A 26,996-nucleotide genomic window follows, 5' to 3' on the forward strand; every position below is an offset into this window, starting at 1 on the left:
GCTGTGAGTCCTTTCTTCACAGCCCTGGGCTCACTGGAGAAGCTGAGTCCTCAGTGCAGACCTGGGGTGAGAGTGGCCTATGGGATTGTTTGGTGTCCAGGCAAGGACCAGTTCCTGGGCAAGGATACCAGCCTTTTGGAAGAAGAGCTGAATGCTCCTGGAGCCTAATGTGTAAGCATGCAGATTAGCTATTCACAGCAGATCTTCTATTACAACACTTTTCAAACTTGAATCTATATGCTATTGATAGTGTGTCTATTGACATCACTTGTAAAAAGAACAATTGGCCAACGGTCACGTTTTCCTTCTGTTTGCAAGCAAAATGGATTATTTTACAAAGTTGTTTTATTAGCAACTTTAATGGGAACTCTGTTGAATAGAGATTATTCCGACTTTCTCCTTAGTTTGTTTTCACTCGTTGAAGTGCAGGAAGAGACGGTGTAAGAGAGAGGAAGCAGGAGGAGGGAGTCGGGTCCACGCTGGGAGTCCGCAAAACAATTGCAGGCATTGACAGCGTTCACAGAAATTAGATAAAATGCTTTTGGAAAAATCTAGTTTGTCTAGCATTTTGAAAGAATTTCTAGAATTTCTAGAACAACAAGTTCATTTAGTCATGTGTTCCAGCGTCTTAGTTTGAAGTTCTTTTTGTTTGACTTGGTCACTGTTGCTTACGCCCACCCGGTGGCAGGGTGCTGGGCAGCGCTAGGCTGCAGGGGCCTCTGGGGCCACTCCACTTTCCTGTGGGTCCTCACAGCCTCCTTACGCATGCTTTCCCCAGGGCGATGCTCATACCTGAAGTTCACACTTCAGCTGCTATGGTTTCTTGCCAGAAAGAGTAACCCCCAGAAAGAGTAACCCCTTAGAATCGAAGCAAATCCTATTTTGTAAATTTATTATCCAGTGAGGCAGAAAATTAGTTTTGTAAACTAGTATTTGTAAGCAGAATTATTTCCACTCCCTCGAGATGCATTCATATAACCTTAGTTTTAAGTATGTTCTTTTGATTCTTAACGATGAAGCCCAGGAGGTGGTTTTTCTAGCCGGCAGCAGTGAGTCTACACGCAGACTCATGAAACCTTGGTCTGAGTCCTAGTTGTACAGTTCATTTTCTGAGCCTCAGTTTTTCCATTTCTAAAACAGGTTCAGTAATATCTGCCTTATAGGGATCTTCCAAGTGTGGAAATCAAATGAGGTTTTAAAAGCAATTTGTGTGTAAAGTAAAATTCAGACCTAAAGTATGAAGGCCAAATTAAGTTGATGGTTTTGTTTTATTTTTTGGTTAAACACAAAAACCAGAGTAGTCTTAGAACTGCCAACCAGGAAAAAAAGTGGAGGGATGGCAAGACCCATGGCCGAGAGGTGGTGGTCTCCATGCACAACAATGGACAGGCTAGATGGAGCCAAGCTGGCAGCTCGAGTCAGATGGCAGAATTCAGGGTGATGAGGGTCCAGGGGACAGAGAAGTGGTCAGGAAGGAGCCTGGGGCAGGGCAGGGGAGGAGAGATGCAAACCAAGGGCTAGAACAGACCGTTTCTTCAACCCAGGTCTGGTGGGCCACACAGTTTGCTAGACTTGACTCTAGATTTTCTTTGTTCAGGTTTCTGGTAGATTAGACGCCTACTGTAATAGACTAGGGGTCTCTAAATGTTTTTGTAAGAATCACATACCCTTTCCGATGTTACATTTATTCATTTGCACTATAACAGTACATTGCATACATTATATAACATTTGCAAATATAGATTTAAAAATGAGTCAAGAAACTTAAAAGTAAATGAAAGGTATGAGGGTTTCTTCTTGCTTGTGCTTCAGTGGCTCTCTGATATTGCTTTAGACAGCAGGGCTGGGAGCATCCTGGGGGAGGGGCAGTTCCTGTCTTGTGTCTTCAGGGCATCTAGGGGCCAGCCTCAGAGCCTAGCTTCTTCCAGCCAGGGAGCGAGGCAGGAGAACAGCAGGGCTCAGTCGTAACCCCCCCCCTCGCCCCCCTCCCCCCCAGGAGATACCAGACTGTGGTCTGTTGACTGTGGCCTGTGTAATCCCTGCCACTGCCTACCCCATCACGCGCCGGCTGAATGCGGAGTGCGGAGAGCCCACAGCCGTGTGTGATGCCCACATGCAAGGCTCCGTGGCAACACCTTGAGAAGACTTCAGGGTTCTCGTGACACTCACCGGCGAGGGTAGTGATACATCAGCTTTGGTATCTGAAGTCCTTCTTAACATCTGTCCACAGCACCCGAGACACTATCTAGTGCAGAGAGAAAACATCTTATCTCTTACCCTGAATTGGTCTATTTTTCCAGTACCTGACATGTAAAAGCCTTGTGTTAGTGGCAACAGTGCAAGGTATGATCATAAATAAAATGGTTATAATACAGATAAGTCTTTAAAACACAGACGTGTTATTTTATAGATGCCATTATTCTAATAACGACAGCTAATATTGAGGTAAGCACTTTACATGTGTTATCTCATTTCATCTCCACAACAACCCTGTAAATGTAGAACCTATTAATCCATTCAACAGATACTTGAGTGCCTCTTGGTGATGGAGCTGTGAGGATACAGTGTACGAGAAGACAGACCAGGTCCTGGGCTCATGCAGCTTACAGTGTAGTGGGGAGCCAGGCACTCCCCCAAGGGACCACACATAGCAGAATCCTAATTGTGGTGAGTAAACAAGGTCCTGTGTTAGAGAGCCATAGGATGGGATGGTTCCAGAAGAAAGGGACATTTGGGCTGAGAGAGAAGTTGGAGGAGGTGGGGTGGTGACCTTTGGCAGGAAAATGTCAGTGCTCTTGGACAGTTGTTTGTGCATCATTTTCTGTCCCAAGTGGCCATTTAGGTGGACTTGTTCTTGCCCCAGGTGGATCATAAAACACCTAGAAGGCAGACTCTGCCTGTTTCTTCTCTTGTCCTTTCCTGCACCTTGCACAAAATAGGTCCCAGTAAACGTTATTTGGCATGAATTGGTACATGAACAGATGGATAAAAGATGTGTAAGACATTACATCTTCCCTGTGATGTGTTTGGGATGTCAGTCACCAGACATTCATTGAATTTGTCTTGTGTGCAGAGCGTGTGTATGTGTGTAGGGGCTTTCAGATTAGGAAATAAAAAACGTACTTCAGCCCTTACCCTTTAAGCTACTTGGAATCCAAAGATCTCATGAAATCGAACACCTGGGAGTTAGAAGCAGGCTGAACGAGCAAGCACATACCTTGTGCAGCTCCTCCTGCCTCCGACACGACCCACTGGGTTCCTTGGGTCAGGCTTTCCAAGAAGAACGTGCTGCCTTGCTTGGGGTACAATCAGGGAGCAGGTTGCAGAGAGAGGGTATGTGCAGAGGAAATCCAGCTTGGCATTAGTAAAAAGCCCAGGCTGCAGAGAAATACAGCTGGTGGAGAGGAAATTTGCTGATGTGGGGGAAAAAAACCCTAATGGCGTCATGTAAAAACTCAGGATTTGGGTAAGTGGCTTACAGTGCCTGAGTTTTCTGTCTTCACAGCCTGCCTCGTTCCTCAGGTACTATTTTGTTCATAGTTCAAGAACTGAGTATCTTCAAGCACCGACAGTCGCGTGTGGCTCTGCGCAGAGTTCACGGGAGAACTGCGGTTCCCTGCAGCCGTGACTGTGCCCTGCAGGGATCTGCAGACATAATACCATTAATAGCAGCACACATTTTTACAAGATTTACCTCTTTGTGCCCCTCCCTGCCCCCCCGCCCACCAGAGCCCTGCTGGCTGTATGAAAAACAGGAATTTTTGTAACAAGCCCTGCACAGCAAACCTTTTCCTGTTTGGAAAAAAATTTTTTTAATTGTTGGCAAAGTTAGAAGACAGCTCTGTTACTCAAAGAGCGACCTGAAATGTCCTCTTAGAAAATATGGAGCGTGATGTTTTGATAAGTAGGGGATTGCTCTGGACCCCCTTTTTGGAGGAGGGGGTTAAGTCTAAGTCTGAGTAGTGAGTTAGCGTATGTCCCACCTGAGTTAGTTGAATGCTTCCTGAACTTTTTGAAGATTTCATCATTACACGTTCTGCAATCTTATTAAAAGTGTCCCCTAACTGCAGTTACAGATGAACTGATCTAATTATGTGTGTTGTAGAGCTGCACCACCCTCCACCAGTCAGTGCAGACAGTCAGGAAGCCATCGTCTAGGGGGATCCTCCCCCTTTATCACTAACTAAATGTGACAGGGACAGGAGTCAAGCTTCCTTTCCTCCAGAGATTTCATCGTGGCTTATCTGGGTGTCTGTTGTGTTCCAAGAACAAGATAGTCATGATGGAATATTGTGCAAACGTCCAGACTTTCAGCCTATAGAACGTGTCATAGGGTCAGAGCGCTCGGCTCCCTTCCAGGTCTACCCCAGGGACAGGCCTGCCCCTTTTTCAGGAGGAATTTAGAACTTGGTTTGCTGGTGCTAGTGGGCCCAGGAGAGGAGGCTGTGGCTCTTGGGAGCATACATAGGTGTGTGTGTTTAAGATCCTTCAGTAGGGTTTGGAGACTCTTCCGGGAATGAAATAGGCCATTGGAGAAACGTAGTCTTTGGCCTCTTTTAGGGGTTCTTGTACGTACTTAAAGTCTTCCTCAAAGCTTGTCTTGAGTTGGGGATAGGTCAAGAGGTGGGAAGGAAGAGGAAAGTCTAGGGAACAAGAGAAACCTGCCTGCCACCCACTCGCACACCCGCCCCGCATCCAGCCCGGAAGCCCCCGTTCAGGGCTGTGAGTCTGCCCTGCACTCGCTGTATGCCCTGGCAGAAGGGCTTGTCACGTCGCTGCTCTGTTGCAATTCTTGGGTGGAATGTAGTACAGAGGGTCAGAGGGCATTTTGAAATACGGATTTCTCAGCGCTGGCTGTCCAGCCTCACTCTACTCAGATTTTTGCATCTCTTTTTAGGAAGGGAGATTTATTTTCTTTTCTGTTTTCAATCTCTTTTTAAAAAGAGAGAACGTGAATTCATGGTTTTTGTTGAAGCCCTGGCCTTGTCCTGCTGTGCAAAGGCTTTTTCTGGTGCAGCGATTGGCACTCAAAGCATCATTACATCCCACATGGATGGCAAAAGGTTGTGGGCATTGTGGCTGCATCCCTGGGTGACCACAGATCCAGCCAGAGCCTTTTCGTGGTCAGGGAGAGGGGCCACAGAGGTCCAGGGGGCCCAGTTGGCCGAGGGTGCCAGGGAAGGCTTGGGAATCACGGTGACACCCAGAATCCTGCTCCTGGCCTTGGGCTCAGGGCCCTGATGACAGAGGCTGCTGAATGAGCAGCTAGTAAGGGTCTACTGTTGCCCTGTTCTGTATGGGGAGCAAAAAGCTACAAGACTGGGGACAGGAGTCCCTTGGAGTCCCTTTTCCGTATGTCCCAGAGGCTCTCCAGATGCTGGCAGTCTCACTATGTGTCCAGTAGAGGAATCAGATTGGGGCTTCCTTGTTTGCAGTCTGGCCTTGCTGCTTTTACTGGAGCTTGAGACTGTCTGGCCTCCTGTATGTTTGGAGTTGTGGGTGTGTGTTTGTAATATGGCTAAACTCCTACCCACACCCCCAGTAAATAGGAAGAGGGGAGCAGGGCTCAGGTTGGGGATATCCTTGTGCCCCCAAAGTTGGGATCTGGTACCTACTTCTTGGTGACCGCTTACCATGTGCCAGGCACCACTGAACATTTTATTTTTTTATTTTATTTAAGATTTTCTTTATTTATTTAATTGACAGAGAGACAGCAAAAGAGGGAACACAAGCAGGGGGAGTGGGAGAGGGAGAAGCAGGCTTCCTGTGGAGCAGGGAGCCCGATGCGGGGCTCAATCCCAGGACCCTGGGATCATGACCTGAGCTGAAGGCAGACGTTAACGACTGAGCCACCCAGGTGCCCCAACAACACTGGAATTTAAAATTTCCCTTTTTGGCAGTTCAGCTTTCTAAAATGAGAAATATCCTGTTTGTCTTGTATTCACCTATATTTGCCTAATGGACTTGAAAAGTAGAAAGGAATCTAGGTCTTACTAGTTTTCAGGCTTTTAATTCTTAACTAAGAATATACCCTGCTTCACTTCTTTCTTTTCCATAATCATGTGGGCCCAGTAATATAAAACTTCTCACTTGTGTAAATGGCATATGTGCAATCTGAAGAGAATTGGCAGTAGTTTTAGGGGTGATAGAATGGAAAGGGTTTTTGATAGCACTTTGTTACAGAGTGCTATTTGCATAGCATTGTAGCCAAGCAAAAATTTAAGTGGTTTTAAAACCAGTTCCTGTAATTGCCCTATAAAATATAGCTATATAAAAGATGTCTATAATAGTGCTTATTTAATTTTGTCCCCTCATTACGTTAAGATACAGATACTGTTTTTAAGATAAGATACTATTTCCCTTACACTGGTTTGAGCTCTTTTATAGTGGAGTTCAGAACCCATGTGGGTGTAACTGTATGGGTTGAAATCTGTACCACAAACTTTAACAATTTTTTACTTGTCTTCCCATCTATCTGTCTGTACCAAATAGTATTCCAACTGGAGAAGTATTGTGTTTCTAACATGATGTTTTGCTTTACAGAATTCAATTCGCCATAATCTGTCCCTACACAGCAAGTTCATTCGTGTGCAGAATGAAGGAACTGGAAAAAGTTCTTGGTGGATGCTCAATCCAGAGGGAGGCAAGAGTGGAAAATCCCCCCGGAGAAGAGCTGCTTCCATGGACAACAACAGTAAATTTGCTAAGAGCCGGGGCCGGGCTGCTAAGAAAAAAGCATCCCTCCAGGCTGGCCAGGAGGGTGCTGGGGACAGCCCAGGATCTCAGTTTTCAAAGTGGCCTGCAAGCCCTGGCTCTCACAGCAATGATGACTTTGATAACTGGAGTACATTTCGCCCTCGAACTAGCTCGAATGCTAGTACTATTAGTGGGAGACTTTCTCCCATTATGACCGAACAGGATGATCTTGGAGATGGGGATGTGCATTCTATGGTGTACCCACCATCTGCTGCAAAGATGGCTTCTACTCTACCCAGTCTGTCTGAGATAAGCAATCCTGAAAATATGGAAAATCTTTTGGATAATCTCAACCTTCTCTCATCGCCAACGCCATTAACTGTTTCAACCCAGTCTTCACCTGGCACCATGATGCAGCAGACACCATGCTACTCATTTGCACCGCCAAACACCAGTCTGAATTCACCCAGCCCAAACTACCAAAAATATACATACGGCCAGTCCAGCATGAGCCCTTTGCCCCAGATGCCTATGCAAACACTTCAGGACAACAAATCGAGCTATGGAGGTATGAATCAGTATAACTGTGCACCGGGACTCTTGAAGGAGTTGCTTACTTCTGACTCTCCTCCCCATAATGATATTATGACAGCAGTTGATCCTGGCGTCGCCCAACCCAACAGCCGGGTCCTTGGTCAGAATGTGTTGATGGGCCCTAATTCGGTCATGTCGACCTATGGCAGCCAGGCATCTCATAACAAAATGATGAACCCCAGCTCCCACACCCACCCTGGCCATACCCAGCCAACATCTGCAGTTAATGGGCGTGCCTTGCCCCACGCGGTCAACACCATGCCCCACACCTCGGGTATGAACCGTTTGGCCCCAGTGAAGACAGCTTTACAAGTGCCTCTGTCCCACCCCATGCAGATGAACACCCTAGGGGCCTACTCCTCAGTGAGCAGCTGCAATGGCTATGGCAGGATGGGCATTCTCCACCAGGAGAAGCTCCCCAGTGACTTGGATGGCATGTTTATTGAGCGCTTGGACTGTGACATGGAGTCCATCATTCGGAACGACCTCATGGATGGAGATACTTTGGATTTTAACTTTGACAATGTGTTGCCCAACCAAAGCTTCCCGCACAGCGTCAAGACGACGACACATAGCTGGGTGTCAGGCTAAGAGTGAGTTAGTGAACAGGTAAGATCACCCCAATGTCAAAAGACCTTCTGAAGCCAGAGCTTAAAATAGAGGAACACAGTAACTTGCCATATATCTTCCATAGTTGCGACTTTTCTGATGTCAGCTGCCTGTTCCTTGCCGAGAGGCATCTTTTATCATGCGTTCTCTGCCCCTTTTGCAGCTCATGAATTTTTTTTTTTTGAGCTTAAGCATAAGGAAGCTTCCTTTGACTGCTTTAAAGATTTTCTTTTGACAGTTAGATGGCTGCATCTTTTTAGTAGCTCTTCAATAAATGAATATGTTTGATACAAATCAAATACTGCAGTTTTGTTTTGTTTTTTTTTTTAAATAGAATTTTCCCCCATTGAATGATTTTGGAGCTGTTTGAGAAAGCTCCCCCCCGCCCAAGTATATCTGTCACTCTAATATGTTAAATTGAATTGATTTTAATTTGGCTGTATTTTCATTGTGTGTTTTTTCTAGGCTACACTTAAAAGTACTTCAGATTGTCTGACAGCAGGAACTGAGAGAAGCAGTCCAAAGATGTCCTTCACCCCTCCTTTTCGTTTCTTGATTTAAAAAAAAAAAAAAGAAAAAAAAAAGCATTTCTTTTTTCCTTTCGTCAGACTTGGCAGCGAAGACACTTTTCCTGTACAGGATGTTTGCCCGATGTTTGCAGGTTATGTGCTGCTGTAGATAAGGACTGTGCCATTGGAAATTTTTATTACAATGAAGTGCCAAACTCACTACACCATATAATTGCAGAAAAGACGTCGGATCCTGGTGTGCTTTCAAGTTTTGTACATAAGCAGTAGCTACGGAATTGTATTTGTGTGTTTTTGTTTTTGTTTTTGTTTTTTTAATATCCATTTGGTCCAAGGAAAGTTTATACTCTTTTTGTAATACTGTGATGGTCTCATGTCTTTGATAAGTTAAACTTTTTGTTTGTACTACCTGTGTTCTGCTGAACAGACGAACCACAGAGAACCAAGCTCTCCATCCTGCGCCTCCATGGAACAGCTTTGGGCCTGTTCACACAACCACACAATTCACATGAGAACCAATAGCCTGTTATCAGTCTGCTGAATTCATGGACTTGTCAAACACCTTTGGGGGAAAAACAGATTAAATGCCAGCCTTGTACAGGTCTTTTCTATTTTTTTGTTTGTTTATTTTGTTATTTGCAAATTTGTACAAACATTTAAATGGTTCTAATTTCCAGATAAATGATTTTTGATGTTATCGTTGGGACTTGAGATCATTTTTGGAATAGATACTGAACTGTAATGTTTTCTTAAAACTAGAGTCTACTTTGTTACATAGTCTGCTTGTAAATTTGTGGAATCCCAGATATTTGAGGCAGCATCCATAATTTTCATTTTGTATTTCTAACTGGATTAGTACTAATTTTATACGTGTTTAACTGGTTTGTACACTTTGGGATGCTACTCGGTGTTGTTCCTGACTAATCTTAAAATCATTGTAATTAGTACTTGCATACTCAACGTTTCTGGCTCTGTTTTGGCAGGAGGGCGATGTATAGTTACGGACATTTTGCGTTTCATGTGTAGGAGAACTTAATACGTTTTTTATGTGTGTATTTGAAAGAAATTCCATCTGCTCCTATTATCCCGTGAACTGAGTACGTCGCAGAGCATTGAGTCCTCTGATAGATGCCTGTGTGCTGTGTTGTGTCAGTTTCTCCCGAGGGGCCTCGTGATGTTTGTGGATCAGAAAGGGAGTCCTGCATCTAAAACCATGCTCCTCTCTCAAAACTGGGAGTTTTGATTAACTCAACCTTTTTGAGTTGAGCTTCAGCAAATGTTTCCCTTCGTACTTCTGTGCTCTTATTTGTGGAGGTGGAGGTGGAGGTTGGTTTTGTACATCTGCCTCGAAGGATTATGTTAAGACTCACACTTCATCCCTCTGTCCCTTCTGTCCTGCAGATTACGTAGCACACTGTGGAAATTTAGGTGGAAAGAGGAAAATTTAAAATAGGACTTTACTAATTTGCAGAATGCTTTGTGTCCCTGAGTGCAGATGGCTACCAAAGGGAACTAGAGCTTGTTTAAAGATTGGGGCAATTAATTTGAAAACCCGACAAACCAGCTGTAAGTTGCATACTTGAATTTATTTTAAAAGCTCTCAGTGTAAATTAAAAATTGGAGAATTTCTTTAGCCTTTAGCAACCTAAACTATAATTCTGCATCATGTTTTAATATTTTGCAATTACCTCTAACTAACAGACCAGGTTAATTGGCTTTGTGCCCCTCAGTATTTTCAAGTCATGTGGAATGCCCTAAGTCAGCACAATAAAAGGAGCAGGTGTATGAAAATGTTCCTCTTGCCTTCTTGAGAAGGCTTTGATTTCTTTCTGTGTACTTAGCCTGGATCACACTTGCTTTGTCTTGCATGTGAATTGCGGATCTGTTGGCTTGGTTTTTCCTACATGTTTAACAAGAACACAAGTGTTCTTGAAAGATTTCCTATAGGAGGCCAGCTCTGTTGTAAAGCTTCCCACTGTGACTTCTGCTATTTTGAAAATTCATTAAATAGCCTCCTCTCCAACTATCTTCACTGTTGGCCACTCCAAAATATGTCTGGTTTTGGAAACTCTTGTTCCTCTAAGCAGTGCCTTCTGCATATGTGATAGAACTTGTCGGTGCCAGAGTCCTCGGGTTCCCATTCCTGTTGCCATGCTCACCTTCTTTCCTCCTCTCGTGCCCTCACACGACGAGCCTGAGAGCCCCCCCATTTGTTCATTAAAGAGGCAACTACAGCTGAAATCGCTCTTAAAATCTTACTACATCCTAGAATAACTTTTTAAAAAGATGTTTCTTCCTCCTGAGTCTGTGTAAATATCTTTTTTTTTTTTTTCCCTTCAGATTTCTCCTTGTGTTGAGATTCTGACATGAATCTTGGGTATCTCTCTGGGGTACAGTGAAGTCCAGTGAAAGACACCTTGTCTATTTTGAAAACAAACATTATGTGACCTCTGGTATTTCTTTTTCTGTACGAATACTGACTTTCTGGAGTAATTAGTATATCAGTTATTGTACATGATTGCTTTGTGAAATGTGCAAATGATATCACCTATGCAGCCTTGTTTGATTTATTTCCTCTGGTTTGTACTGTTATTAAAAGCATATTGTATTATAGAGCTATTCTGATATTTTAAATATAAAATATTGTTTCCGTAATATAGACGTATGGAATATATTTAGGTAATAGATGCATTACTTGCAAAGTTCCGCTTCAACAAACTGACAGAGTCTAAATTAATTAGCAAATATTGTATCCCAGTGGGCAGTAAATCAATGGAACGTACCAAGAAGAGAAGAAGGATGCTTAAAACGGGGGAAAAAAAAGTTTTCCAAAGTTATACAATTTGGACTTGTCCAACTGCTGGGTATATGTTACCAACACCCCTCTCCTCCCCCAGACTTACTTGAAATTCTCACATTCAGCTCTTAAGAGTGCTTAATTTATAACTGACTTTTAAATGAGAAGTTTCTCTTGTGGTTTTGGTTTGGGAGTAATCATTCATTAAAAAATGCAATGTGGTTTATGCAAACAAAACAGCCTTGCATTACTCTTGGCCTCCTCCTTGAGGGTGGTGCGCACAGCCTGGCAGTGTGGCCAGGGGAGTCCTGTCAGGACGCGGCCGTGCCCTCCTGCATTTCACTACTCGAGTTCAGTAACAGCGCGGATTCCATGTTCCTGTTCCGATACTCTCTGAGAAGTGCCTGATGATGCTGATGTACTTACAGACACAAGAACAATCTTTGCTATTATTGTATAAAGCCATAAATGTACATAAATTATGTTTAAATGGTTTGGTGTCTTTCTTTCCTAATTGTGCAGAATAAGCTCTTTATTAGTGTTTTTTTTTTTTTTTAATATTTAGGTTGAGTCAAACCTTGTGAGGCACAGTGCCATGGTGTCTTCAAATCTGGTATTTCTCTTGGTGGGGGTGGGGGGAGGGCAGGGAGGGGCAACTCTAAGAGTTGAAGCCCCAAGAGTTGAACAAGTAAAATTCTTGATAATAAATGACCTCGGAGTACTTCATCTTTGGAATGTCTGAAAACTACATCCTGTATAGTAATTCCTAGGCATATTAAATCTCATGTCGGAATAGACTGTGCTAAAGTAAAAACTGAAGGGCAAGTTAGGAGAGTCCTGGCCAGGAGGGCGCCGAGCAGGCACTGGCTTGGGTGCGGGGAGCAGTGGCTCCCGGGGCCACACGTGGCTCCTGTCCCCACCTTACACTCCTTGCTGAAGGGGGAGGATTGTGTCCTCCTTTAAGTGGCCACGGATTGGAGGTTTATATGTTTGCTTTATTCAGAAGATGCCTGAGGAATGAGCTAGGATTAGATCAACATGGTTAAAATGCATTTTGAAACCAGGACAAAGTGTGGTCTCCTTGCTCCTGACTCATTTACAAGGCAAGTGAATGAATGAGAGTAGCAACAAGGAGATAGGTTATTCTGATGTTTATCTGTTTAGACACCAGAAGGTCAGTCCAGCTTTCAGGGTTGGTTGGTTGGTTTCCCTTCTAGCAAATAGAACCCTTCCTTTAAAAACACATGATAGTCGGAAAGCCCAGAGTGTAGAACAGATAAAAGCATTTACTCCCAGGCCCTGGGGCTCATGCACAGATCACTTTGGGAAAACTGATCTAGCCCAAATGCAGAGAAGTGCCCTGATGGTGCTGTCAGAACTCAAGCCAGCAGGCTCCTTTCATAACCCTCCGTGCGTATACACAAAATCCTGCATCTTGTGTCGTTTATTGAGACCAGTTCCCAAGTTCTAACATCACTTGATGAGAGGAAGCGATGCAGCAGGAAGATTCCCCGGATGGATCTCAGGGCTGGAGCTCGGTGCTTAACGTAAAAGGAGAAACTTCTCAGGCTGTACACAGCCCCCGCTGTGAGCAGACCGCTGATGGTAAAATCAGGATGTGTACCTAGGATTGTTTCTTGACCAGTGAACCTGCCACCCTGAAGGACTTTGCCTCAGCTATTGTCTCGTCATGTTTGAGCTGGCCCCTGGCTGTGCTGTGCTAGGTAAAGGTACACTGGTTGGAGTGGTTAGGTAGGTGGAGGGCTGCTCTGAGAGATGGATCGTGCTAAGTGGCAGTGTCTGAGTTAGATGCCGTCACATGCGCATTGAACTTTTGATCTGCTTGTGCTCATTACAGGCCCCTGAGCTTGCAGCCGGGTTGGACCGTGACCTCCAGAATGAGGGTGTAGTCACGGCAGGTGTCTTACTCCAATTTGCTATTTCATTATTTTGGTGTAAAAAATGGGTGGGGGCGCCTGGGTGGCTCAGTCAAGATCTCAGGGTCGTGGGGTCGGGCTCCGCACTCAGTGCAGAGTCTGCTGGAGATTTTTCCCTCCCTCTTCCTCCCCTTCTGCTCCTCTCCCTGCTCGCTTTTGCTAAATCTTTTAAAAAGTTTACACTGGTGATAACATACATGGAGTCTAGATGTTTTCCAGTTCCTTAAACTGGAAAATGACATTTCCCGTGGAACGGAAAGGAAGGTACGTATGCTGGTGTAAGAGAAGAAAGAAGGCGGCGAGTCCCATCAGCAGTGGGGGATACATCAGAAAACCAGATGTGAAACGGGGACAGCTGTGGTGCGAGCTGAAGGTGTCTGGAGCCCTTGGAGGAAGCTACAGAGTGGCACGGGCATCCAGAAGCTTGAGAACTTATAGTTATTGTGGGTGGCTGGTGGGGGGAGGCTGTGCGGATGCCTGGCTTTGGCAGTATGGCTGCGAGGGGGGAAGCTCCACATTGAGAATCCATTCGTCTGTTCTAAGAAAGGGAAGGAAAGGAGATTGGGGCCAACTTTTCTTAGCTGATTGGTGGCAGGATTCTGTCTTCTCCCAGTCCCCTGTGAATTCAAAGGCCTAATGAAATTTCTTGGCATTAGTAAGTACCTTTACCGTGTTTCTGTCTTCCAAAAGTGCAAGTCTTGTTTGCACTGTAAACCACCGGTGGAAAGTAAGGATTTACATCCTCCAGGAAGAAAGAGGGCGACTTTGTGAGGGCTCAGATATTCATTCTTTACCTCTCATTCCTTCCATGAGCTCCAGTCCCCCACCAGCCAACTTCTCAGAATTCGCAGAGAACTTAAAAGTTGCAGATGGTAGCCTGGGAGCCATGTTGGGTACTTGTACTGCTAGAGTTTCTGCAAACATTTTTGGGGTTGTAACCATAGGAAAATGGCTGCCCCCACTGAGATGAGCTTCGTTGAGACAGCTGCTTAGAATAGGGCTCACAGTGGACCATTTTAAACCAGAGTTTTCTCTCTCTCTGATGCGTTGGGATAAAGCGGGGGTCTGTTCTGCACTTCAGTGCTTGTTTGCAGATTGAGAGCAGAGATGCCCATTCCTTGTTTGTGCTGGTGTGAGGGACGCTTGGTAGGCTTGCGGAGTGTGATCTGCTCTGCTGCTTGGGAAGCGATTGCTTCACAGATAAGGAGAGTGGAGGATACCTTCTACTACCTGCCTCCCAGGTTTGATGTGAGGATTAGAGGATGAGGTAATGTCTGTAGATGGCTTCCTGTGTCCGGGAGAAAGACCTTGTACGTGTGAGTTGGTGTCAGTGTAGGTAATAGTAGGCTTTGGGGATGTGTTTCCTTAATGGGGCTTTTGGGCGGTCAGCATTTCCTGCAGAATGAGTGGGAGAGCCACTTGGTTCATTTCCATCTTTGCTCTGCATTCTTATTTGCACTCTTCCATCTTTTACGCAGGGGAGTGCGGACAGTTGGCCAGACCGATACTCCCAAGGGAGTCAGTAGGCCTTTCTTTTCTTGGGAACTTGAGAAATAGTAAGTAAGTTGTAAACCTGTTATGTGCCCAATCCAAACTAGTTGTGGTACTGGTCTTTAAGAAGTTTCCCATGGTCCCATACTAAAAGAAAATTGAGAGACCTTTAGGCTGCTTGACCTTGGCTTCACCCCAGTCATGTTTTCCCAGTAGACTGTGGAGGACGCCAATTCCCTGTGTTCTTTTTAGACCATCCTTCTTTGTGATAGGGAGAGGGGAGGGCAGGAAAAGCCTGATGTGGAGGCCACAGTGAGGTATTGGAGCCTGAACCTCCCGTCCGTGAGAAGTGCTTACATTTGCAGGGATTCTGAGAGCTGATTTTTTTTTTTTTTTTAAGAGAGGGAATGGGGGGAGGGGCAGAGGGAGAGGAAGAGAGAGAAAAGCAGGCTCCACTTCCAGAGCCTGATGTGGGGCTTGATCTCATGCTTAACTGACAGCCACCCAGATGCCCCATTGAGAGCCAATTTTAAATACCACCAGTATTTACAATTAAATTAGGTAAACTTATAAGTAAGTTGTAAGTTATATTAAGAAAAACAAGGGTAGTAAATGCTCAAAACGCATCACTAATGAGTTTCATCCTAACGTACTACATTGTACTCTTGTCTGCTCTTGAGGTATGTATGTGGCTTTTGTCTGGTGGGAATATTTCATGGCGTGCTACTGCTCCGCTGAAGCCGAACAGTTTCAGTTGAATGAACGTAATTTGAATGAAGGTAAGAAATAGTTTAACAGTAAGTCATATCAGTTAAATTCACTGAGAAAATACATTTATTGAGAAAAGAGTCTGTTGGGATGCAAGTCCATTTATCTAATCCAGGCTGAATCGCTGTCATATGTTGGCACCAGATAAAAGAGTTTGGCAAAAGTCAATGAGAGCATTTTGTGGGAATCAATTGGCCCGATAGAATTTACAATAGAGAGTGTGGTATATTTTCTTATTTGTAAATTGTATGCTACACATCCTTCACGGCAGTAAATTCATAATAAACTTAAGTATATCCAGGGTATCCGAAGAGCAGGTTAAATATTGACCAGCACACCATTGACAGTGTAATGAAGGCGCTAGAGGACTGGCAGTTTGGGTGGTCTAGAACAAACAGAGTGGAGATAGGGGAGACAGAACAGGAAGTTGTGGTGAGGCTCAGGGTGTGGTCGGGGCACTGGGTGACTGAGTGGCCATGGGGTACGGGCCCTAAGGGGGAAGAGATCTGGGGAAGATGAGGCCTGGCAGTTGCGTGGGGCATGCACATTAGACTTCAGAGCCAATGGCAGCAGGACCTGGGGCACAGAGGAAGTTTCAAATTCAAGTGCCAGAGCCTTTAGTCTGGGGGAGAAACCAGGAGGCACGTGGCAGCTGGTTATCGTGACCAGGAAGGGTACACAATAGAGTAACCGGATAACGCATCAGCAGAGGTTTTTTTTTAACCTTGCCGGTGGAAGAAAAAGGTTCTGGAGTTGGAAGTGGAATGCGAAAGGACACCACCTCCACTTTTGAGACTCATCAAGGTGTGTCACTTAGGGATCTACTTACTGACGTGAGTGGGGGAGTGACCCGTGTCAAGACCCCATCCCGATGCCTGGCATCCAGAAGGGGCCCCCGAAATTGGGAATGACCAAACATTCTGGTTTGCCCGAGAGAGGCTTGGGCACTTTGCCTGGCATAATTGTTAATGCTGCTCTTATCATTCTGAAGGGCTCAGGTTTGGGTGGTTAATTATATGTTCACTATACGTGGATAACCGCTGTTGGGTTTCTACTTCCTGGAGCCCTCCCTGCACAATGGATGTACCGAGAGTTGCCTGTGGGTGAGAGCACTCAGGGCCCCCTGGGAAGAAGCTGCCTTGGGCTGGAGGGTCGTTGTTTAATCCCAGGCCTATGAGGTTTTTCCCAGCCTTCTTTCCAGCGTTTTCATATGCTGGAAGATTTGTTTATCGGGATTGTCTTTCTCCTTTCCTTAACCGAGGTACAGCTCATCGCCTTCCCTACTCTTCAGTCCCGCCGCAGCCTCTCCTCAGAGGAGTTACTTGAACAGGTGGGTCAGCTGAGTTTCAGGGTTCCTTTTCCCAAGATGCACCCGTGGCTGTGTTGAGCTCTAGCTAAATAATAATCCTCCATAGTCTCCCAAGGCAGCCCTGTAACCATCCTCCAGAGAAGCTCGGAGCCAGGCCTAACTGACTTGGGTCATCACCAAGCTCCCAGTGAGCCTAAAGCAGCTGGGCACTTGACCACTGGACACAGCCAAAGGCATTCTTTGTTGAGCCAGGCTGCGTCTGCCAACATTCCAACAAATTAAAAGCAGACCAGGAAGCCCAAGGTATTTTGACAGGTCTGGAACTGCTATTGGCTTTCTTAAACCGAGGAAAGCTCAAAGGCGGGAGAAGGGATAGGACCAATGATGGAAGACCTGTGAGAGATCATTGGCTTTCCTTGCAGCCAGTGGTCTCCCCATGTTGGAAAACCCTGCCTTTCCGTATAGCTTTTGTCTGGGCTCAGGGGACAGAGCCAGTTCCTCATGTTTATCACCCCCCTCCAAAACTGCCATTAAGAGTACCAGTGCATCTGATTACTGCCACCCCGGGAAGGGTTAGCAGGTCTGTAGCTACAGGTCGTGCCAGTCCTGTGCGAGTTTAGAAAAAAGGTGTGTGTGTGGGGGGCAACTGTTCAGCCTTAGTTGCTGATGTGTTTTCACAGAACCTCCCTTGAAAAAGACATAAACGCTGCCATTTGTAATTTTTGTCTTAAAAAGTGTTGCTGTGGGATTGGGTGGCTTCTGCTTCTCCCCTACCAAATGGAATTGGATAAAATACGTGGATTTTTGCATCCTGATTTTTAAGAATATTATTGTGAAATTAATTTGAAGTCTTCAAATATTTTTTGAAATAAAATATTTTGAAAGGAAGGTAATTTTCTTCTTTACAAGACAAAAAGTTATTCCTACTTCAGGTCATCACATCTACCCAAACCAAGACTTGGTAAAAAGGAGACATTTCCTGAAGTCTGGCAATTTTGTTTAGAAATACTGTTGAAGTTGTGATAAGACATACCCTGAATAGACAATGTCATTTATTCCTGTAAATGTATCTTATGAGATCTCAAAATTCTTCAAGCCCTATGGGCTATACCTTAAATTAGTGTTATCTTTAAGGTTCCAGTTCCCTTCTGACTCCGTTTTCTGTCTTGAATAATTGATAGTCTGTTAAAAGCATGAATAATTTTCAAAAACCCTGGCTAAGACAGGCTGGAAGCATTTAACAGCTGTATGGAATCTCATGTAACCATCATGTGCCTTTTTTTTTTTTTTTTGGAAACAACAATTGTCCTTGTCTTTTGTAAGAAAATCACATGATTCAAAAAATAGATGACTAGCAATAATTCTGCTGTCACTTGGTTACTGGCAGGAGTAGGGATAGGGAGGAAGATACAAGAAAAATGCATTCTTGGATCTTGCAGCCACACCAATCTGCAAACCTTCCTGGAGTAAAGAATTTCCTTTGTCATTTCTGGGTAACTAAAAAAAGGCTTCGGAATGTTTCCAGGACTGGGCACTCTGTTGTGTAATACTTTTGGAGTCTGAGTTTACCTTCCTTTGCTCAAAGAGTTGGCTCGAAACCCAGCCATGTACCCCCTCCTGAATCTGAGTGTCGGAGAAACTGATAGGAATTGAGTGAATGAAAATTCAGTCTTTATTATGGACGATAATACTCCCTCTGGGGTTAGAATTTCTTAATGTATTTGACAGCAAAAAGAAGTTTGAATCAGCTGCGGACCGCAAAGATGCTGGTCGACCAAGTGTCTTGAAATGAAGCATGCCTTTGTCTCAGTTGTCCCTGTGTGGGAAGAGAGTTGCAGGTACCTGTGTCACAACCTGAGCGACAGGGGAGGCCTTCTGCCATCTTTTGGATTCCGGAGAATAGAAGTCCCAAATGCGAAATGTTTGAAAGCAGCAGGGCTAGTCATTGACCTACACAAGGAAAGTGTTGGAATTGAATATTTCTTTGCAACGTGAGCCAATGTTTTTTTTCCCGGGACAGTTCTAAGACTTGTGGAGGAAAAACTATAATTAAGAAAAGTGGATGGGTTATTAGGAAAGGCTTTCTATTCAGAAGGTTTTGTGAGTTTAGTAGCACTTAGCATTTGCAATGCTTTCCGTCGAAGGATACCAAGCACCTGCCAATGTAAAGAGCAGAGGGGCACCTGGTTGGCTCAGTCGGCAGAGTGTGCAACTCTTGATCTCGGGGTTTGAGTTCGAGTCTCCATGTTGGGTATAGAGATTACTCGAAAATAAAAGTAAAAGCAGAGCGAACCCACTCTAGGTGAACCACAGACTAGGGAAAAATGTCCCCTGGGTCGGGGAGTTGTGTCACTGGAGACCCTGAGGGAACCTGCCGACGTGAGACACAGTGTTTCTCAAAGTGGGAGCTACTACTAACTGTGGGCAACAGAATTATTTGGGAACATCTGTAGACATGCCACGTCCAGGGCTCCTCCCAGACCTATGGGTTCGGAATCTGCAATAGGAGTTACGATGGCTGAGGAATCCGCATTTTAACTATTCCAGGTGATTTTTATGAACAGTGATGTTTAAAAACGGCCACCAGTCTATGGAGGTACTAATAACATTTACTGCTATTCATTCATCTGTCCGATGATTAAATATCTACTGAGCACCTGCTGTGTTCCAGGCCTTCTGCAGAGGGCTAGGGGTACCCTGTATGAGGAACAGGACGGGACAGACCCGTTAGCCACCCTCCTGAGGCTCGGCGTCTCCTACCCTCTTCAGCTGTGGAGTGAGGTTTACTCTACCAGAAAGATGTCATGAAGTATTCTTTAAAAATAGGCTACTTGGGTCAGATAAATACTGGGCTGATAACAGACCCTGAAACTCGAAATCCATCAAAGGCTTTTATCTGCCTACCGTGCTGGTGAGTGCTGAATATACGGGCTGACTAGAGTGGGCCCCTGTTCTCCAGGTGCTTATGAGTTGAGGCTTGGTTTGGCTTCTCAGCAGCATGAGGCTCAATCCCTGAATAACGCTGTGGAGTGGCTTTTAAGCAGCTTGAGCCAAGAGGCAGACCTGGAAACACAACCGATTTGATCCAGAGTGGCCACATGGCTGAGCTAAATGCTTCCAGGTCTGAGGAAAATAACCCAGTCCATGAAGGATCTGTTTTCCACTGGAAATGAGGCTTAAAAAAAAAATAATAATAGTAAAGCTGTAGGAGAGAAGCCACTCATCTTGCAAAATCTTTGAGGGAACGTAAGCTGGACCCAGTTGTTCTGGCTCAGATGAGCTTACCATCCAGACTTCTGTGGCCCAGGCTGGGCAAGTGCCTCCTTGCTCCCCGGCCAAGCCTGCCGCAGCTCCAGGGTAGGGAGCCTCTCTTCCAAAGCCCTGGTGAGCAAGAGCCACGGCGTGAACCGCCCTGGGTAGGGTCAGACACTCTATCATGAAAATACATCGACACGTCATTTGGGTGGTGTCCTCAGGCTGAGCTGTGTTCCACACAAGGGAACGTTCCAGATCACTAGAAGTCGCTGCCTCTAGGGTTGTCTGGATTTTTTCTGTTTTTTTTGAAAAGTGTCCCCAAAAGTAGGACATAAATCTCGGTTGCGAAAAGAATCTTATTCAGTTCAACTTGACCTTTTCTGATGATATCGCAGAATATCTGCGACTGAGCCAAATTGGTGTTCAGAGATGTCCTCAGGGCTGTTGACACAGATCTCGGTGTTGGACCTTCCCTCCTTTCAACTCTCTCTCTCCCTGGGTCCCTCACTCTCCCTACTCTTTATCCTGGAAAATTTCCGACCTAAACAAAAGCACGGAGAATAAAAAGTACAGTGGTCCTCCATGTACTCATCACCTGCACTGAACAATTAACAACTCAGGACCAAACTTGTTTTATATATACCCACCCTTCACCCTGGATTATTTTGAAGAAACTCCATATAGCACAGAATTTCACCTGTTTAAAAGGTATATCTATATAATTATATAGAGAAGAATCCTTTTAAGTTTTAAAATATTTTTGTTGACTTGTAACTTACATACATTCAGATCCTCAGAGAACTTGGCAACTCCATCTCAAGGTACATCTCGTTTTTAGCATCCCGCCCTTTGTGCCCCCTGCCGTCAGTTCACTGTGTTGTGAAGCCACTACCGATCTGATTTTTTATTGCTGCTGATTATTTTTGCCTTTTTGAGAATTTCATATAATGAGATCATAATTCTGTTCTCCTGGCTTCTTCTGGCTAGTGTATTATTTTTGCAATTCACCCATGTCGTTGCTTATATCAGTGGTTTGACCCTTTTTATTTTTGAGTAGTATTCCATTGTATAGATGTGCTAGTTGGTTGATCCATTCTTCTGTTGATGGACACATGTGCTGTTTTCAGTTTTTGATTAGTATAAATAAAGTTGCTATAAACATTCCTATCCAAGGTTTGTGTGTGTGTGTGTGTGTGTGTGTGTGTGTGTGTGTACATATATTTTTATTTCTCTTGAGTAAATACCTAGTATTGGGATTGCAGGGTCATAGGTATGTTTACCTTCTTAAGAAATGCCAGATGGTTTTCTGAAGTGGTTGTACCATTTTACACTCCCACCAACAATGTCTGAGAGTTCTGGTTGTTCGATATCCTCTCCAAAATTTAGCATTTTTCATCTTGATTTTAGCCATTCTGTTGCTTATAGTGATATCTCATTATGATTTTAATTTGCATTTCTCTGATGATTAATGTTGGTGAACTCCTTTTCATAGGCTTATTGACCATTTGTACATCCTCTTTTGTGAAGCATCTATTCAAGTATTTTACTCATTTTTTGATTGGGTTGTTTGTCTTTTATTATTGAGTTGTAGGTAGTTTTTGTATATTGTGGATACAAGATATGGGTGTTGTTCTATTTGTCTATGGTCTACTTACCTATCTTTTCAGATCTAGGTGTTGCACATATTTTCTCCCAATCTGCTATCAATTTTCCTTTTTTCTTTTTTAAAGATTTTATTTATTTGACAGAGAGAGAGACAGCTAGAGAGGGAACACAAGCAGGGGGAGTGGGAGAGGGAGAAGCAGACTCCCTGCTGCGCAGGGAGCCCGATGTGGGACTTGATCCCGGGACCCCGGGATCATGACCTGAGCTGAAGGCAGATGCTTAACTGACTGAGCCACCCAGGCGCCCCTGCTATCAATTTTCTTGACAGTGTCTTTTGATAATTAGTACTTTTAAGTCCACTTTATTAACATTTTTCCTTTAAGGTCTGTGCTTCCTGTGTTTTCACCAAGAAATCTTCACCCCACCCTGTATTCTCTTATGTTTTCATCTAACCATTTTTTTTGTTTTGTTTTTCTGTAGGATCAAGAACTAAAACAACAACAAGAATGTAATCATAATACCATTATCACACATAAAGAATAAGACAATCTTAGTATTATTAAGGATCCAGTCAGCACAATGTTAAAATTTTCTCAATTATTTTCTAACTTTTCCTTAGAGTTTGTTTATTCACATTAGAATCCAAATGATGTTCATATATTGGTATTTTGATACGTCTCTAAGAGTCTTTCTTAATCTATATATCTTGCCTTTTTTTTTTTTTTTTTTTTTTTTTTTTTTTTTTGCACTCTGTTGAAGAAACTGGGTCATTTGTCTTGTGGACTATCCCACGGTTTGGATTTTAGATTGTATTTTCATGGGATCATTTAATATATTTCTCATCCTCTGGTTATCCTGAAAATTACTCATTAGATCTCGAGTTGTGATCATATTTAGGTTCATTTTTTTGTAAAGAGTGTATCATAGTGTTCTGTGAATACATAGGGTGGGAAGTACATGATGTTTGTGTCTCTTTTATATGATTTTAGTGGCCACTGATGATCACTGTTCTCATGATTATTTCATTAGGGTTAGAAAATGGTGACATTCTGGGGTGCCTGGGTGGCTTAGTTGTTAAGCATCTGTCTTCGGCTCAGGTCATGATCCCAGGGTCCTGGGATCGAACCCCGCATCGGGCTCCCTGCTCAGCAGGGAGTCTGCTTCTCCCTCTCCCACTCCCCCTGCTTGTGTTTCCTCTCTCACTGTGTGTCTCTCTCTGTCAGAATAAAATAAAATCTTTAAAAAAAAAGAAAAGAAAAAAGAAAATGGTGACATTCTGTCATCTCTTTTAAATTCATTAGCCAAAAACTTCAATGAAGAGACCTCCCTGTAAGAACCATTTGGGCGCCCTATGGACTTTACCTTGAATAGTCAGGACATGAGAGATTTTAGCAGATCACTAACCTGCTTTATAATCACCAGTTTTAAATTCTCCCCGCAGTATTAGGCTGAAGTTTTTGCTTATTAATATTTACAGCAATGGCAATAATTAATAATCACTGTCTGCTGAGCGCTTTTTGGGGCAGGTTCTAACGTTAAGTACTCAGTGTAGGTCACTCATCAGGTACTCCGAGGTGGAAATGATTACTCAGAGGTCCTCATGGCTTTCACCATAAGATAACGGATTTATCTAATCATCCCTGATCTTCCCTGTCGGTTTCTTGTAGGCCATTGCTTCCGCTATGGATATGTGGAAGGCTTCCCTCCTCCTTTAACTCTTTAGGTTTGAAAAGATTGATAGCATGAAATCCCTTTCCCTGTGTGAAAAAAATAAGAACTCAGGATAAACACTCCTATAACAGGATGTTGACTATTCCTATTAACGGTGAAAGACCGTGGCTCTAGCCCCGTAATCCCAACTCCGGCTGTGTATTGACTCAAGCCAGAAATTTAACTAAGTCATCCTACCCTGACAAAGACTCCATTTCCTCCTTGGTAGAATGGGAAAAATAATACTGGATTATGACTTGTTGCCAAAGAGGTGTTTCCCACTACCGACCACATGGAGACAACTTGGGTAGGTGGTGGAGTTTGTGACTGCTTCCAAATAAACATCGGAGAGCAGCATCCCAGAGAACACACCCTCCCTGGTGAGAGTCCCCATTTTTCCGTCCTCATGGCTTCATGTCTTGTAAAAGGAAATGACCTAAGTGATGAGATGTTTGAAGGAAATTATTAAACAAAATACTTAAAATTGGCTTTGACTTGAAAGAAGAAAATGTTTAAGATTTGAAAGACTAATGAGCTTGTGCTACATAACAGTCCCTTTTGCCGGGAGACATACCACTCAGCTGGTTCATAGGCTGAGGTTTGCACTCTTTCTTGATTGGAGGAGGGGGATAATTTTTGTCTGTTAGCCTGCGTGTGCCTCCTTGTCCTTCCTAGCCCTCAGTGCCCTTCCACAAATATATCTTACACACACCCAGATGTTTCTATCCCTTTGCACATTTAACTCAGTCATGAAACAATCTATTTTCCCTCAAAACCTCACCAAGGATTGCTGTGGCCTTTCCTGAAGATACACATATGTTCAGTAAAAGTTTACCAGTCTCCATTGTTTTTTTTTCCTTCCTTCCTTCCTTTTTTTTTTTCCCCCTAAGAGAGGGAGCTGGGGGAGAGGCAGAGGGGGAGGGTGAGAGAGAATCTCAAGCAGGCTCCCCACCCAATGCAGAGCTTGATGCGGGGCTTGATCTCACGCCCCTGAGATCATGACCTGAGCTGAAATCAAGAGTCGGATGCTTAACTGACTGAGCCACCCAAGCACCCCGAGTCTCCATTGTTTTAAGCTAGGGATTCTGTTTTATATAGAATGATTATTCATCCCAGTTTTCTCAGGACAGCTTCAACTTATACTTGTTGCCCTATGGTAGTTAATAATAGTATCCTCTTTCACTTTCAAAAAGTGTCCTGGTTTGGGTATGTCATATGGCCACCCTACTCATACACAATAGTTTACCCATTACTTTTCTTCAGGCTCAGGTGTGAAGTGGTGGACGTGAGCAAAAGTCCTCCTGGCTCTTCCTGGAGGAAAGAATCACTGGCGTTTCATGACTGCCCCCTCTGATACAGTCTGTAAGATTGGGAGTTCTCCCTTATTTTTTCCCAGTCTTGCTATTTTTGATAACCAGAAACGTTGTTTTTCATCTGAAGCCACTCCAAGTCTACTGCCTTGCAGCTCATTCCAAGACAGCGTAGCAAGTATAAAGCAACTGCCATGTTTCATGTTAGCCTGTCCATGCAGATCTGAACTGCAGTCTTATAGAATGCCAGGCGCTCATGGCTGGGCATCATACTCCAGAAGCCTTTGCCCAATGAATGGGAACCATATTAAGAGGATGCTGTTCACTTCATTTTTTTATTTTTTAAAAAAGATTTTATTTATCTATTCAACAGAGAGAAAGAGAGAGAGAGAGAGAGAGAGAGAGAGCATGAGCGGGGGAGGGGCGGCAGAAGGAGAGGGAGAAGCAGGCTCAGGGAGCCTGACACGGAGCTCCATCCCAGGACCCTGGGATCATGACCTAAGCCAAAGGCAGACGCTTGACTGACTGAGCCACCCGGGCGCCCTGAGGATGCTGTTCACTTCAGACAGCTACCTCAATGTATGGTAACAGACCAGCACTGTCCAGGACAGAGGAGAGGCAAGGGAAATTCAGCTTGATCTGAAACACAAACACACAAACCAAAACAACCTAAGATCTACTCATCAGAGTCCTATACTTAATTTGCCTGAGTCAAAAGTGGCAACTAGGAGTGCCTCGGTGGCTCAGTCAGGTAAGCGTCTGACTCTTGATTTCGACTCAGGTCATAATCTCAGGGTCGTGAGATGGAGTCCCATGTCGGACTCTGTGCTCAGCGGGGAGTCACTGGCTTAGGATTCCCTCTCCCTCTCCTTCTGCCCCCTCCCCCTGGTCATGCCCTCTCACTCTCAAAAAAAAAAAAAAAGGTCAACTATATAAAAATCAAAAACTTAAAAAAAAAAAAGAAAAGTGGCGACTAAACATAGCTAAAATAACCGAGTATTTTGCCTGATAGTGACTCTAGACTCAACTAAGGAAAGACAGGTTAAGAGTTGAGTTCCTAAGTGAGTTCAGCTCTTTGGGATATACACAGAAATCACTCATGAATTACTTTGGTCGTTATTCATGCATACATTCTTCTAACAATGTAACAGTCAAGGTAAGAGATCTGAAAACACCTTAAAAACTGAAATGTGTGTAAATATTAAGTAGTACGATTCAGAATCCACTATATTCGGGACATTGTGTTTAAGGCTGTGGGAACCAACAACCAGTAAGCCATGATTCTTACCTTCAAAAGCTTATAATTCAGTAAAGCAAATCATCGGAACACAAGTAAAGCTCCCAGTGGCCAAAGCTAGAACAATCTGAGCAACAAAAGAAGTGATGGTAGTATTTATATTTAATATAATTTATATAATTTAATTCCTATATAATACATTATACATAATTTACAATGATAGAAGAGTATAATTATATATTCTGTGATGTAATATAGGGTATGATTATATTTAATATTAATTTTAAATAAATATTCTGCAGTTAATACTGAGAAGTGTAAATGACTGAAATAAATAAGTACATGAGAAGGAGAGACAAGTTTTCTTTACAGAAAAGTTCTGATGAATAAATATAGAAGGAATGAGGGAAGTAAAGGTCACCATTAGAATATCAGAGTAATCATTGTTGTAGGAAGATCCACTGATGAATGGTAAATTAGAAGGCAAAGGTTTAAGGAGAAACAGAATATCTGCCTAGCCTCAAAGTATCTCCCCCACATATTTTCTAACTATGAAGGGGGGCATAATGAGACTATAGTGGAGAACCCTGGCGGGTGCCACCTTGGCCAAGCGATCAAGTTCAACATCGACGGTAATAAGACCCATCAACACCATGTACTTGCTGATGTGATGTCCTGAGAAGTCACATCCTGTCTGTGGTATTCTTGCTGAGAATGAACAACCTCGGTCTAGCGGTACGAAGACATCAGACCAACCCAAGTTAAGAGACATTTTATAAAATACTTGATCAGTTCGTCTCCCAAAGCGTCCGGCTCACATCACAGATTTGGGGGAGAGTAAGGAGACTTGATGACTGAATGCAGTGAAGGATCATGGATTGGATCTGGTTACAGAAAAAAGGACATGGGTGGAAAAGCCAAATAAAGCCTGTAGTTTAGGTAATAGTATTGTACCATCGTTACTCCCTGGTTTAGACTGTTGTACGGTGGTTATAAAAGGTGTTAACATTGGGGGAAGTTGGATGAAGTGTGTACAAAAACTCTTTGTATTACTTTTCTAACTCTCCTGTATGTCTAAAATTATCTCAAAAAAGAGGAAGATTTAAAAATCAGCATATGTGCACGAGAGCTAAGAGTAAACAATAAGTGCC

The 26,996-nt window shown here is 43.8% G+C and overlaps 1 protein-coding gene across 1 annotated transcript in view; it reads left to right on the forward strand.

Annotated features, from left to right (window-relative positions):
* FOXO1 (forkhead box O1) overlaps nt 1–11,713 on the forward strand; it is a 91,224-nt gene extending 79,511 nt beyond the window's left edge. Inside the window, exons 2-3 of the mRNA XM_025874991.2 lie at nt 6,544–7,899; nt 8,365–11,713. Coding sequence (XP_025730776.1) covers nt 6,544–7,881 — 1,338 coding nt within the window. The 3' untranslated portion in view covers nt 7,882–7,899; nt 8,365–11,713. The remainder of the gene's footprint in view (nt 1–6,543; nt 7,900–8,364) is intronic.
* Nucleotides 11,714–26,996: the final 15,283 nt, after the last annotated feature.

This window comes from Callorhinus ursinus, unplaced genomic scaffold, assembly GCF_003265705.2.
Source record: "Callorhinus ursinus isolate GAN/ISIS: 27379988/994484 unplaced genomic scaffold, GSC_fseal_2.0 scaffold7, whole genome shotgun sequence".
Taxonomy (NCBI): domain Eukaryota; kingdom Metazoa; phylum Chordata; class Mammalia; order Carnivora; family Otariidae; genus Callorhinus; species Callorhinus ursinus.